General features: G+C 44.3%; 2 protein-coding genes across 6 annotated transcripts; both read left to right on the plus strand.

Moving 5' to 3' along the window:
- Positions 1–676: 676 nt before the first annotated feature.
- Positions 677–10,213, plus strand: LOC123427328 (uncharacterized protein At4g17910). 5 transcript variants are annotated; one of them, XM_045111343.1, is made up of 17 exons: positions 677–1,014; positions 1,543–1,762; positions 1,862–1,925; positions 2,020–2,053; positions 2,499–2,629; positions 2,827–2,900; positions 3,029–3,104; positions 3,213–3,302; positions 4,946–5,019; positions 5,966–6,053; positions 6,387–6,513; positions 6,611–6,715; positions 7,851–7,974; positions 8,058–8,109; positions 8,968–9,012; positions 9,673–9,771; positions 9,912–10,213. In XM_045111343.1, the coding sequence occupies exons 2-17, from the start codon at positions 1,710–1,712 to the stop codon at positions 10,062–10,064; spliced, it is 1,389 nt and encodes a 462-aa protein (XP_044967278.1). In that variant the 5' UTR covers positions 677–1,014; positions 1,543–1,709; the 3' UTR covers positions 10,065–10,213. The 5 variants fall into 5 exon arrangements, with proteins under 5 accessions (XP_044967278.1, XP_044967279.1, XP_044967275.1 ...); XM_045111340.1 differs by having other exon boundaries at positions 703–1,014; positions 1,508–1,762; positions 8,953–9,012; XM_045111342.1 differs by having other exon boundaries at positions 703–1,014; positions 1,508–1,762.
- Positions 10,214–13,029: 2,816 nt separating this feature from the next.
- Positions 13,030–14,646, plus strand: LOC123427330 (probable galacturonosyltransferase-like 3). The gene has a single exon (XM_045111345.1). The coding sequence runs from the start codon at positions 13,143–13,145 to the stop codon at positions 14,163–14,165; it is 1,023 nt and encodes a 340-aa protein (XP_044967280.1). The 5' UTR covers positions 13,030–13,142; the 3' UTR covers positions 14,166–14,646.
- The last annotated feature ends 262 nt before the right edge of the window (positions 14,647–14,908 follow it).

Genomic DNA, 14,908 nt, shown 5'->3' on the forward strand with positions numbered 1-14,908 from the left:
CAGGGACGAGGCGGATGAAGATCTCCACCTATGCGTCGAGCTCGCTCTTGTTTGTGAGGCTCTTGAACCGAATCTTGTCAAGCACCTGCAAGCAGCATTAAAATTTTCGCATTGCATGTGAGACCATAGTCCATAAATGAGATTAGGCGGTGGGCCGGAGGAAAGAAAAAAAGCCCAGCAAACACAGCCTCGAGTCAGTCGACTCGTCGCATGGGAAACCCTATTTAACGCCACAGGCGCCGGTTAAAGGCAATTTTTTCTAACCGATGCATGCAGCGCTCCGTCATGGGCCGACCCATTTAGAGATCCGGTCTGTGTTTTAGCCCGTGAACTTTTTTCTAAATCGGTGAACTTTTTCTAAAATCGGTGAACTTTTTTGAAAATCGGTGAACCTAATTTAAAATTCGTGAAATTTTTAAAAATCAATGAATTGTTTTTAAAAATTGATGTTTTTTCTTAAAAAATCGATGAACCTTTTTTGAAAATCAATATTTTTTTTTGAATTATGTGAACCTTTTGAAAATACATAAACATATTTAAAAAATAGGTAACTTTTTATTATTATCATTGAACTTTTTTCGCAAATCTGATTTTTTTTTTTGAAATTCTATGAACTTCTTTTTAATTTTTAAGGACCAACACATTTTATATAGGTCAGCCCACGAGAAGGAGCACTGCAGGCGCCGGTTTGCCTAACCGGCGCTGAACTGAATGCGCCGTATACGGACCTCCCTCGTCGCACAGCCGCGGTAGCCGCCAGGACAGCCGCTGCGCAGTGCCTCCCGTCGATCTCGCCGCCCTAACTCGCCACCTGGTTCCGTGCCTCGCCGTCGACTCTACCAGCCCCGCCCCGCCCCGCCCTGCCCTGCCCCTGTCCTGCGCCACCGCGCCCAGCCGGCAGCCGGCAGCCGGCAGCCGCCCAGACCGCACTCGGCAGTGGACGCCCGGCGCCCGGCGTTGTGCAGCTGCAGAAGGCACGCAGCCAGCCGCCCAGCCCGATCTAAGGCACATTTGGTGAGATTTCTGCCCGTTCCCCAATTTCTGTTTACTCATTACTCATTGCTCGTCGTGCTGCCATCTGCCAGTACTGCTCGTTACGAATTGAGGCTTGCTGTGCTCCTCTGTAAATTGCAGTGTATTAGTACTGAATTCTGTCCAGGAATGTTACTACTACTTAACTACTGAATTGTTTCAGTTTGGATCCATTTTCTGAATCCATGTGGCATCTTGAGCTGTATTTTTCAGAAATGTTTCTAGTTACTACGGAGTTGTTTCAGTTTGGGTCAAACAATCGATACATTGCTCTCATTTTTTGAATCAATAATGTCATTGTCATATTGAAGAACAGAATGTCAACTAGGACGACATGGTTGCATATATGTATAAGCATGTAGGCGCTTTTTAATGCAAAATTAAGACTTATTTTACAGTTTTCATATGTTTGTAAGATCATATTGATCAATTTCTATTGTGCTATTGCCATGTCATATTTATTGTAATTTTTTAGGGTGGATAGGGTGGACCACCCTGTTTCAAAACTAGATTCGCCACTGCCTGCCAGCCGCTGCAGCCACCACCATTAGGGGCAGAGTCTTGGCTTCCAACCATCCTCCTGTGGGCTCGCTGGCCGCTGCCACCACCTGCGGCTGCCAACCCCTCTCCTGCACGCAGGGGGGCCCGCGGCAACCGAACCACCTCGCGTTCCAACAATGGATGGCCTCCTCGGCAAGCCCCTGAACCCGAACAAGCTTCTTAAGGAGCAGTGAGTGCAAAGTTCAAACCCTGCCTGCGTTCGCCACCACTTTATTCTCGCACGTACTGCTCTGCTAACTTCTAGGTATTCTCCCTCTTCATGACGCAGATTCGTGAGCAACCTGACAGGGTCGTCCTTTCTGGAGATCGCGGCGCTCTCCACTATCGTGCCGGTGACTATCAGTCTCTCTCCCTTAGATTCCCAATATTTCTGTATCTGTATATGCACGTCAGGGTTGTGGTCTGATATGCTTGTTTGGTTCGCAGGCAGTGGTGGTTTTAAGGAAATGGAGCAGCAGAGGTCAGTCGGTTAGAGATACTGTATTTTTTCATAACCATGTCTACCTTTTCATGTAAGTGTAGAATTTTGTGTGCAACACATGTGCAAGTGAGGTATGTGTTATGACTGGAAAGTGGAATCTCAGTTGCCAGTATGCTGCAGTTTTGCACATTTAGCATTTTGATCATAAATGTGTATGTTCTGATGTTCAACAATCCAGCCCAATCTTTTTTATGTCCCACATCTATATTGATAATTTTTACTTGACCACGGGCAGCTAGCATGTTCAATACTTTAAACTGTGCTGGCCAATCTGATGCTAGCTATGTAATGGCATCCTTCTCAGTTTTTCCATGTTTTTTTACCCTCATGTAGTCATTGTTATCAATAATAGAAACATCTTTATTTTCATGCATGGAGTACATCTGACAGAGATTTCTACTTCCTTCTTTTTATCTTCTAATAGATAATATTAGGATGGATTCAGTGAAGAAAAATGATGATGCTCTTGCTGATCATAAAGATGGAGTGCATTACTTTACAGCGTTGGTTATAGATTGTCTCACTGTTGTATTGCCTATACTTTTGATTTTCACGGCAAGTACCCTCTTCATTGCATTTTAATATGCTTACATGATGAAATTGTTAAACGGCATAAATCAGGGAACGTGCAAAGCACAAGCTTATACTGAAGTACTGAACTATTCAGTTGTCATCTACCGATCTTTGGATGAGCTTTAACATTTTTTTAACTCATAAAGTGAATATGTGGTTATTCCTTTGGTTTGTTGCAGATCTTAGCTGAATGGGCTTATATTTGTGCAATTTCTCTTGTTGTTGTGATATCTATCTACATCTTGTTTAAAAGGTATTTGGCATATTTAGTTATTACTCCAATTTTTGTTACCTTTTTATTGCTGCTCTAATTCCCTTCTGATTTCTTTTCGTGACACACTACACATGATGATCTGGAGTTATATTACACTGCACTTTCAGGTCTCAGTCTCTTCTCAAGGCTCAACAACATCTGCCTTCTCTTAGGGCAGATATATCTTCTTACCGAGTGTCAGTGGTATGCACAAGTTTATTGATTATATAAGTAACACATTATTGCTCCTTCACGAGTACTAGAGATGGAGTAGTACTATTGCAGTATTAATGGTGATTGTGCTCTTTGTAGGTTTTAGTGACATGCTTGTCCATACTGGCGGTGGATTTCAAAATCTTTCCTAGACGGTATGCAAAGGCTGAAACATATGGTAGTGGCATTGTAAGTTAATTCGTCCAGGCATTTCTTTTGTTTATCTTTTTTTTAGAGGTTCCACTACCTTACTTTCGTTGTGAAGGCCAATTAAATAGCTAAAGGTAGTTTACATGGTGTGTAGCCCCCATGATATGGCCTAGTTTTATAATCATCATCATTAAGAGTTGCACAAAATCATGAACTAGTTGTGCAAGAAGTGGCAACAGCTGCAAGATTGCAAAGGATTAATGGCTTCATTAGATTAGTTAAATGAAGTCCATTTATCAGTCGTGGACTCCTTTGGTGCATCAAGTAGAGATGTATCTGCACATTAGGGGCTGGAGTGGGTTGTGTTACCTGTAATGCTTCCTGCTGCTCCACAACCACCGCTCCTCCAGCGCACAGTATCACTTCCCATCCTGCTGTGCACATGGAAGTAAACTCATGGCACAGAGGTGTGCCAGTCCAAGAAATCGTTGAGCTAGTAATCAATACAAAGCTGGACCTGTGATCCTCACGGTTTTGTTGCAGTTTAAACTTTCCTTATTTATCTCCTGGCCTGAACTCTTCATGCTCTAATTGATTTCCTGGCTTCCATGCAAATCGCTGCTCGTATATCTTTGCTTGGCTGGTCTATGCTCATAATCTCATACATTGGATCAACATAATGCAGTCTCATGCATTCCAAACATGCGCTACGGAACTCCACCGGCTGCGCTCAGCAGTGCCACTTGCACATGCCAAACTCTTGTTTCGTGTTTGTGCGCACACTCATAGAACCAGATTGTTTTAGTCAATCTCCACACATGCATGGCCTGGATTATTCCAGATGGGCTCAGCTACGTCACTACAGAGGACTCTGCCGCCATTTGTATGCCTTCTGCTTCTCCTACCATCATTGCATCTATCTGCTCTGCTACCGCTGCTTCTGTTTGCACCTTTGATGCTGTTACCCCTGTATGCACTGCCGTTCCCCCTCTTGTGCTTGCCTCCTCCGCTGTGCTTGACTGTGTCGGCTTCTTGCAACACCTCTACAACTGCTTCTTGCTCCGGTGTCATTGCCATGGTTGTATATGTTCAGCACTGTGAACCTGACTCTATCTGATGTGGCGCTGGATAATATATTAAGTAACTCAATACCGATTGACAACAGCCACCGTAGATTGACTTACAACCTTGTAACTCCCGAAATCTGGTGCTTCATCATGTCTAAACCATACTTGATGAAGGCCACAATCCTTTAACTTTGCTGGAAAATTCAAACCTTCTTTACCTGTTGCTGCAAGGCCTTGCTAAACACGTGATAATCTCCTGCGGTAGTATGGCTACCCTGGTCTAGGTTGCTGGCCTGCTGGTGAAATGCAATTTACTGATGTCCACAGCAGTTAATAGTCATCTCACTCATCTGTTGTCATCTTTGTTGGTTGTCATGCCTTTCCCCTGTATGATTAGGCCATCAACTACTGTTCATCATTGCTTATTTTCTGCTCTTCTGGAATTGACACAAGTTTCTTGGTTAGAAATCTTGTTTCCATTTTTTCGTCATCAATCTATTATTTATTAGTTATTAATGTAAGATTCTCGACCTTTGCTTCCCTTCGTGTAATTTGGATCATGTTTGCCTTTATTTCTGAAAGATCAGAAATCTGATCTCTCTTCCGACATAACAGATGGATCTCGGAGTAGGGTCTTTTGTAGTGGCTAATGCACTGGTGTCTAGACAAGCACGAAACATAACCTCAATGTAAGTGCTTAAATGATCTCATTAAAGAAAATCTTTTAGAGCTTAATGAATATATATATTTGGATTCAACATGATGCTAAGGATTCTCATCTAGTTAAGTCGGAAGTAACTCACATCAATACTGAAACTAAAAGGCAAACTCTGTGTGAAAAAATAGATCCCGTGTTCTGCAAAAGTGAATCCTACTTTTCTCTGATAAATAATTATTAGTTAATAGTCATAGTGTTAGATACTTTCGTCCTTCGGGCTTTATGTCAAAATGTTCTCACTACATAAGTTGTTTTTTGTAGATGCTCTAAAGAACTAATGTATATTTATGTTGACTGTTTTTACTGGACATAGGAGCTTGTAGGAACCTAGAAGTTTCAACTTCACCACTTACGTTACGGTGTGCTGAGTTTTTTTTTGTCCTTTTTAGATTGAGATACAAAGTATTACAATTCTGCATGCAAATCTTAGCTTTGTCAGTTCATTGATAAATGAAGAAAATTATAATCATTAGTAGCATCCATGATAAAATGACTGGTTCATCTCTTCTTTCAAATAAGACCTGTCCTGCAACTTTTTGCATCTTTTCTATTTGCATGTAGATGGTATTCCTGTGTTAATCATTTCTTGTTAGGTTCTTCTCCAAGTAGCTTTCTGACTTAGTATTATTCCTCATATACAACAACAACAACAACAACAAAGCCTTTAGTCCCAAACAAGTTGGGGTAGGCTAGAGGTTAAACACATAAGATAAGAAAATACTGTATGAACATACTGACAAATGATCCTGTGTTTGTCCAGTATCATAAAAAAAACGCACAGTTACTTTGGCAGAATCATTGTTTGAATTTTTAATTTTCTTGGGAAGATAACTGTAGTTTCTGACCTATAGATCTGCCAATAGGCACTATTCAACAGCATAAGTATTCTATCTCATAGTGCACCTTCTGTTTTTTAGGAGATGGAAGGCAGCACTGAGGTCCATAAGTCCTCTAGTGTTTCTTGGCTTTGCTCGTCTTATCTCTACATCAGGTGTTGATTATCAGGTACTTTTCTTCTTTGTGACAATTACTTAAATTATGCATCCGTCAAAATTTATCATAGAATGCCATTTATGCAGGCTTGCTAACCTTTTTGTTGTGTTTTTCTGTCCCAGTCTATTTTTATATTCTCACTTCTTTCATTTCTAGATACTGAAACCTGTATTAAGCAGAATTAGATATAATAGTTACTATAGCATGTGCAGTCCTGTGTAGTAGTGAAAGTGGAGTTTATTGGATTTCAGTTTGCAATGCATAATCAAAGGTTATTCACTCAATTTTTTCCGTATTAGAATGCTGTCTTTTCTGAACAGGCACGTTCTGTTTGTTACCTTGTAGGTGCATGTAGGAGAATATGGTGTCCATTGGAACTTCTTTTTCACCCTTGCAGCAGTTTCTATCCTTACATCCATTATCAGGATTCATCCTAAATATTGCGGGATAGTTGGTATGCTTGTTCTTGCAGGTACTAACGGTTCTAGTTTTACAGTTTGGTTAGTAGGGCTTAGAGGTGCTACAATTCTCCTTTTCAGTAGATAAATTGCTCTTATTTATTTTTACAGGATACCAGGTATGGCTAAATTTTGGGTTGAATGAGTATCTCACATCTGATGAGAGAAGTACTGATATCATTGGCCAGAATAAGGAAGGCGTGTATAGCATATTTGGTAAGAATATCTATGTGCACATGATTTCTTTGTCATTTCTTTGCATAAGATACTAAGGAACATAGAGGCGTAGAGCCTTCCAAGCTTGGTTTTTGTTTGTTTGAGAAAATAACATTGCTGGTCCAGATTTGTACAGCAAGCTTAGTGAACAAACATGTGTCATACTGGGTTTACCAGCTCATAATTAATACCAAATGAATCACCACATTGAGCCCACGCCTGCCCTTTCTCACTAATCCTGATATTGTGCTTGAAGATGTTGCAAAATGCAGAGTGCACTTCAGTTTTCCTCTGTCGCCCCACATCGTCAATTGCTTCCATTGCTAACGAAGGATATAGAGAGTGGCTTAGCTTATTGTTTGAAACATAGTCATTGCCAACAAGCGACAAAGGCCAACAAATACCAGAGAACACTATTAATTTGATATGTTTTACTTTCTGCCAATCATGCTGATCATCTTGATGAAACAAATCCCCAGAAGTCAAAACGGCTTGGAACTTGCTTTGTTCCCTCCAAGCTTGTTAGCACAAACGTGCAGTTATAGGCTGATGTTTTGCATATGCGTCTCGCTAATGTTGTCTCTTCCTACATGTGCACCTATGTGCGTGATAAGCTTAACAGGGCTCTGCCCATCGCAATCACTGGTGCTATCTTCTCTCCATCGCCACCGCCTTCTCCTCTCGCTCTTGTCTACCTTCTTCTGTCATGAGTTCTCTTCTGCCAAAGCTCGCTTTTGCCAACAATGGCGCTTAGGTTTTCTTGGTTAGGGATGGCTTCACCGTCCCCGTCCCCCCGTCCCTCCTGGTTGCAATGGGGTTCTGGGCACCGGCAGGTCTGGCTAGGTGGCACGAGGAGGAGAGTGTTAGATTTGCCAGGATCGCAACGGCAATGCGTCGATACGTTTGATGGTATGACGAGGCACAACAGGAGATGGCAGGCTGGCAGCAGAAGCCATGGTTAAGGTGGTAGAGGAAGAGTTCACTCTCTTTCTATCATTCTTTTTTGTTTCGCTGAACTTTAATATGGTGATTATCTGTTCTGTTACTTATTAGGTCACTTTTATATCTGAGTATTCAGTATCATAGATTTCCATGCACCACATTATGCGATATAATGAACTCCCTCCTTCCACAGGATACTGGGGTATGTACCTGATTGGTGTATCTCTGGGTTACTTTTTGTTTCATGACCTTAGTTCAAAAGGAAAGACTAGGCGCACTCAAGTGGTAAAAGTCTGGGTTCTTGCAGCATCATTTTGGTAGGAAACTATGGTAACATGAACATCTATGAATAAGAGTTGTTTCTTCGTTGTTAACATTTTCTCCGATGGCATGTTCATAGGATTTTGGCGATCATTCTTGACAGCTATGTTGAAAGAGTTTCTCGACGAATGGTAGGGTACTAACTGACTACATGCTTTGTTTTGTTTACACTGGCACTAAAAATGTAAGACTACATGCTTGGTTTTGTTTACACTGGCACTAAAAATGTAAACTCATCTTTGAAGAATTTTTGTGATAGCTATGCAACACAGCAGCAACTTATGGTATATAGAAAACAGTACTGTGCTCTTATCTTCTATTCTTAAATAGCTAGAACCCACTATCCAATTTTCCTTTCCATGCAACAATGCCACATCATCAAGTCATGCATGAAGTTTATAATCTTCTATTCTTAAATAGATAGAACTCACTACCCAAATTTTCTCTTTATGCAACAATGCCACATCATCAAGTCATGCATGTAGTCATAAGTTACTTTTTTCATTAATCTCTTCATGCAAAACATACCCTCATGCATGAATTTTTTCTAGGTAATTAAGCAAGGCATTTTTATAATGTTTTTTTGCATTAACATTAGTTTTCTAATATTTATCCATATATCTTTTAACAAGTTTTCCGCAGCAACGCGCGGGGCATCGTCTAGTTATCTCAATGGACATGTTATGTTTGAACATGGTGATTAAGTGTAGGAGTATGACATATATTTTCGCAGTATTTAGGTTTGGTCTAAGTAAATCTGAAGTAAGAACATTTGTTGCATTGTTGAAATGTAAACCTTCCACTCATGCAGTGCGATTCTTCCAACATGAACGGATATGTGGACAAGCTACCTTCCCAAATTAATGTTTTTTTAGTGAGAGGAAATGCTACAGTTACTACAAACTAGTTTTACACTCGAAACTGGGACAAAGTAACTCCAACAAATTATCTTTTCTCTAGTAAAATGATTCAAGCACTTCATTTTGCAGTGCAACTTCGCCTATGTTATGCTTGTGTTTGGCCAGAATTTCCAGGTATTGTTATTTCCTTTCTCGCTTTTATAAACTTATAGCATGCATTTATTGTCAGATTAGGACCTCCAGAAGACAAGAATAATATGTACTTTAAATGATAGTACCTTCAATTATCCAATTGTGGGCCCTAAAAGGGCAATGATAGTGTTAGTTCGCATAGTTTCATCTTCTCAAATGAGGATAACATTCGAATCACTGAAAATAATGTGCACCAACTGCAACCATAGCTGAAAATAATGTGCACTAGCTGAAAAATGAGGTTTGAAAGTTTAGCTTTACCCTTTGTACTTATAGTTTCACCAACTGGTTTTAATATTGTAGCTATGGTCTGAATCTGATATTAGAGCCTGGAAACTGGCAAAATGCGCACACTTCTCATCTTCAAATGCATGCTGCTTAGTTACATTTTCTTTCTGAGATCATGCAGAACTACCATGTAAATATGTTTGGAAGAAGAGTTTTACTAAGCCAGTACATTTAGAGGTAGCCACCAAGCCCTTTGGCTCCAGCTGCAACTAAATATACCTGTTGTGGTGTTGCCTGAAGGCTCTAACAACAATTGAGCCTGCTAATACTACCGGTTGTATGGTTACTAGGTACGAAATTGCTAAAAAAATCTTCAATCTCCACTATTGATGATGGCTACTATTATAATGACAGGTTATATCTATTCTCACACTAGCGGGGTCCATTTCACATGACAAGAATTTGGTTCTTGAGGAAGCATTCAACCAAAATATGCTTGGCGCATTCCTTGTGGTAAGACCACATCTCGTTATTCTTATTGCTGATGCCAAAATGGGAACGTACGACTAATAGGACCAGATCGTCAAATTTTAGCAGATATGTACATCTTTAAGCAGTCAGTGTAAAGAAACTGACATTTACATCTCTTGCAGGCAAATATCCTAACTGGTCTAGTAAATCTCTCAGTTGACACACTTTCAGCCTCTCCCCTCACCGCCTTGATGATTTTGTCAGTATACACCTTTACTTTATGCATGGTTGCTGGTCTTGCTCAGTTTTCTGGTGTTAGGATAAAATTTTGGTGAATACGGATTTTATCTAGTACAGTACTTTGTATGTACGGAGTATTTAATATTGATTTTGAGGAAGACACGTTTGTGTGTTGAAACCGGGCCCTAGGGGGTGAGGTGTTTTATGCACCAGGATGAACAGTAACGCAAAAAATAATAGTAAATGTTTTCGAAAAATTCTGAATTTTTTTGGATGATTGTATTAGTGTCGCAAGCATGCTTGACAATTTTCGTGCGATAAGGACCAGTGCTGTTTCGTCGGCCCAATTTTGTTTTTTGGGGTAACTTTTGGTGTTCAATTTTTTTTTTTTTTTTGCACAAGCCAAAGTGTTTCACCTTTTTGCCTCAAAATTTGCAGGTAACATTTGAATGTAACTAAGTACCCAGATAAATTTTGTCTTGATTTTTTTTCCATTTCAAACCTTTTTTTTTTGGCCCCGGGAGCCGAAATGCATTTCCGGGCCCTAGGGCTCATATCAATTACCAAAGCCCTACCCATTGCAGGTGGTATATGAATAGAGGTTAGTGTTGTTTATTCAAACAGTACTTGTGAGATCCAATATAATAAAGAGAATAATCCTTGAATGTTAAACATTGGTCCTTATTGAGCGAATCCATCACTAAACTTGCTATTATTGTTCGCTCGTGGTTCAAATGGCCCTTAGTCAAGATAAACCGCAAATTGGTTGCTGATCAGGACCAGGTGGGGCCCTTTCGACGGCCTAGATATTGGCACTGGCTTTTTACGAACTCCCTGGATATCTCTTCGTTCGGTTCAGAAACCCTATCTCTCCAGCGTTGTAATGTGCTGGCTGTTTCGACTCGTTTCCCTTCTCAGACTCCATCTGAAAGTTGAAACAGAGGAAGATCATAGGAATTTTGGAGAATCAAATTCCTACAGATTTTTTTGGAGGAAAAGACTTCATGATTTCTCTCATGTGTCTAGGGTTCCTGCGTTTTTCTGATATGGTGTCCAAATAGCAAGTTCGGTGTATTCTTGTGTTTTGGTTTCCTGTAAGAATTTATGTTACATGAAAAAAAAATCCTGCATTTTCGATTGCTACGTTCCAAATGGTGTGTTTATGTGGTGTCAGTCCGTGTGAGAACCGCGACGTTCCAAATGGTCTGTTTATGTGGTCAGTCCTGGTGAGAACCGCAACGGGAGAGGCGAAAAAGGGAGGGGTCAGCCCTCGACGACAGTGATGTCAGCACGAGAAGGAAAACCCTAACAAAAGGAAAAAAAAAAGATGCTCCACTTTTTGGAATAACTGTTTAACATGAAATATCCCTCTTTATTCAAGAAGCACTAGTATACAGGATACAAAGGCCCGAAGGTGGATTCATTCGCCACACGCACGGGGTCTGAAAATCTTGCTGAATAGCCTTGATCACTCCTTCACAGTCACAAGCAACCGTTAGTGTTTCTCGGCATGCCATCGCTTCAAGGATTTTTTGGGTGTGTAAGGCCAAAAAGGGTGGTACTTGAAGCGGACAAAAAAATGCCTTCTCTATTTTTGGCGACCACCCCCACCAGCCTTTGTTGTCGTTCTTCCCGGCTGTTGCATAGATATTTAAATTTTTAAAACTATTAAAAAAAACCTCCCACGTGAGATGCAACTTTGGCGACACGATGACTAACATGCGATCCAACACCGCCGCCATCTCTGGGTGGCGGCAGCGAGGGGAGTGGAGGAGGGAGGGAGGGAGGTGGTGATGTCGTATTGGCTTGAAATGGTAATTGCAGTTTGTGGGGCATGTCAAGTGGCAACGATGACACATGATGTGTGGAGTAAAGGTTAAGTGTTTCTTTAAGACTTGTGGTGGATGAAGTCAGAGATGTGGACGGACTATGTTGTGTCAATTTTGTCTCGCGATGGGTGGCAGTGTTTAGGATGTGTTGGTTCAGGCTGGCTCAGTTTGATGAGACAATGTTTTTTTTTACATGTCGGTGATGCTAAGATGTGGAGTTAGAGTCGACGAGTCGAGGGTGCTTCAGTTGATGGCAATGGCGATGACGCTGATGAGCAACATTGAGGGTTGGTGCATGCACTTGCACTTGTTTTTTTTTGTTTGGCTTGTTCAGGTATGTGCTGAGTCTGACTTGTTGTGGCCAAGACACCATCAAAATTAACAGTGATGGCAGTGTGGCGCTTCAGCATAGCAGAAGTGACGATGGAGAGGTAACTCGCTCTAAGCAGGGCTTAATTGCTGCCTGGTGCAAACCCTTTGGTGGGGTGACTAATCCCCTTGTTGCAGAGACCTTGGCATTGTGGGAAGGTGCTCTTTTTTCTCGGTTGAGAGGCTTTTCGAAGGTGATTTTAGAGACATATAGCTTGGAACTGGTTCAGCTATGGCATTTGCGTCACAATTCTCGCTCAGTTGTGGCGTCTATCTTGAATGAAATAGGGGAGCACGTAGCTTTCTTTTCTTCTTTTGGTATTCAGCTTTGTAATAGAGCGGCCAACACGTCTGTCCACTTGTGTGCAAAGCAAGCTAGCACTAGAGAGGTGACAGAGTGCTGGATGCAGTCGCAACCTAGCTTTCCTGTAACTTGCCTCCATGCAGATTTTGCCGGGGCTTTTGCTAAATAAATTCCCATATTTCCTGCTAAAAAAAACATGCCGTCCGAGGTAATGTAGTCAGTGCCTAAGAATGAGCTCAATTAACTTCCATCTCGAAAAGTAGGCCTTGCATGGGTCTCGTGCGAGCCTTACTAAGCTTCGCCCACCGTCACGCTGAACTAATAAATCGAAAAAAGAGCCCACGCAAATATGGAGGAGGGTCCGAAAAGTGGAGGCCCCGTCGAAATCGTAACCAACCACCAAGAGCCCAACGTCCGGAAAAAAATCCCAACGAGAAGCCCCGGAAAACCCACGCGGAAACCCCACACGTCGCCCTCTTTCCAGCCTGTCCTCCCTCCCTCCCCTCCGCCGTCTCCGCCTCTTAACTCTGCATCTCCCCCCGCCCCCCACCCGTGCCGACGGTGCCGTGCCCATCCAAATTCCATTCTCCTCTCCGTTCTTTACCTCCCCCCCTCTCTCGGATGGGAGGGGAATAATAAAGGCGCAACCCCATCCACCCCACGCCCCCGCAATGCGCCTCCTCGCCGCGCTCCTGCTCTTCGCCGCGGCGGCGGCGGCGGCCGCGGCCGAACTGCCCGAGTTCAGGGAGGCGCCGGCGTTCCGCAACGGCGCGGGGTGCGCGGGGGCGCCCACGATCCACATCGCCATGACCCTCGACGGCACCTACCTGCGCGGCTCCCTCGCGGGCGTCCTCTCCGTGCTCCGCCACGCCGCCTGCCCGGAGTCCATCGCCTTCCACTTCGTCGCCTCCTCGGCCTCCCCGGCCCGCCGCCTCGCCAGGCTCCGCGCCGCGCTCGCCGCCGCCTTCCCCACGCTCCCCGCCACCGTGCACCGCTTCGACGCCCGCCTCGTCCGCGGCAGGATCTCCTCCTCCGTCCGCCGCGCCCTCGACCAGCCCCTCAACTACGCCCGCATCTACCTCGCCGACATCCTCCCCCGCTCCGTCCCCCGCGTCCTCTACCTCGACTCGGACCTCCTCGTCGTCGACGACGTCGCGCGCCTCTGGGCCACCGACCTCGGCCCCGACGCCGCCCTCGCCGCGCCCGAGTACTGCAACGCCAACTTCACCCTCTACTTCACCGACGCCTTCTGGCGCCACCCCGGCTACCCCACCGTCTTCGCCAACCGCACGCGCGCGCCCTGCTACTTCAACACCGGGGTCATGGTCATCGACCTCGACAGGTGGCGCGCCGGCGGGTACACGGCCAAGCTCGAGTACTGGATGGACGTGCAGAAGCAGGAGGCCAGGATATACGAGCTCGGGTCTCTCCCGCCCTTCCTCCTGGTGTTCGCCGGCGACGTGAAGGCCGTGCAGCACAGGTGGAACCAGCACGGCCTCGGCGGGGACAACGTGGCAGGCCAGTGCCGGGAGTTGCACCCGGGGCCGGTGAGCCTGCTGCACTGGAGCGGCAAGGGGAAGCCGTGGCTGCGGCTCGACGCTGGCCGCCCGTGCCCGCTGGACGCGCTCTGGGCGCCCTACGACCTTCTCCGCCGCGGCGGCGCCCGTGACGACCTGCTCGCCGCCGTGGCCTGACAATGAGCGGCACACGTCGCTGGAGTGACAAGTCAGTCGTCCGAGTCCGGATCACGGCCCATGACCCGGCTCGGTTGCGGCGTCGCCGTCGTCGGGGTCGGTGTCGGTGACTCGGTGTAGGGGCAGTGACGGACGGACACGCCGTACATGGTGGCCTCACAGGATGGGATGGGCCCGGCGCGGGCCCAGGTGGACAATTTTATGGCTATGGTTGGAGTGGCCCTTTCGGTACTGACATCTAGGCCCGCGTGCTGCTGACGGACGTGTCGAGGTTTTTGCTGTGACGGGCGCTGAGATCTCGCCAGATGCAGCGGCGGGTCGTGTACAGCTGTTGTTTTTTTTTTTTTTTTTGCCTGTTGGGGGAATATCTTATTTGATTCCATTCGTTTTCTGTTAAGATCGAAATCTGTAACAGATGTACCTTATCTATAGTAACACTATAACACTGCCAAAAATAATCGAGGGGATATTTTTGTTTGCATGCTTTCAGTCTTTTATGTACATGCGGTGACCGGTGAGGGAAAGAAACTTAGATTGTGTCAAATGCATTTCTTAATTCGTTGAGAGGAGCTAACTGGATGTCGTTTAGTGGCGCAAATATTCAAATCTGTGGCTCCAGATTTCAGGAATCTGATCCGGCGTCTCCACTTTTTTGGTTTAAAGCTTTGATGATGGACCCTGAAATATTAGATTAGTGTGTGGTTTGTTGCCATGTGAATGGTCGGTTTGCCAAGTGCTCGAGT

Source organism: Hordeum vulgare, chromosome 2H (assembly GCF_904849725.1).
Source record: "Hordeum vulgare subsp. vulgare chromosome 2H, MorexV3_pseudomolecules_assembly, whole genome shotgun sequence".
NCBI lineage: Eukaryota > Viridiplantae > Streptophyta > Magnoliopsida > Poales > Poaceae > Hordeum > Hordeum vulgare.

Excerpts from the sequence above, each read along its gene's own strand:
- LOC123427328 (XM_045111340.1), top strand. The coding sequence starts at position 1,710 with ATGGATGGCCTCCTCGGCAAGCCCCTGAACCCGAACAAGCTTCTTAAG. Across the intron at positions 1,926-2,019 it reads CGCTCTCCACTATCGTGCCG|GCAGTGGTGGTTTTAAGGAA; the intron begins GTGACTATCAGT and ends TTTGGTTCGCAG. Across the intron at positions 9,013-9,672 it reads TGTTTGGCCAGAATTTCCAG|GTTATATCTATTCTCACACT; the intron begins GTATTGTTATTT and ends TTATAATGACAG.
- LOC123427330 (XM_045111345.1), top strand. The coding sequence starts at position 13,143 with ATGCGCCTCCTCGCCGCGCTCCTGCTCTTCGCCGCGGCGGCGGCGGCG.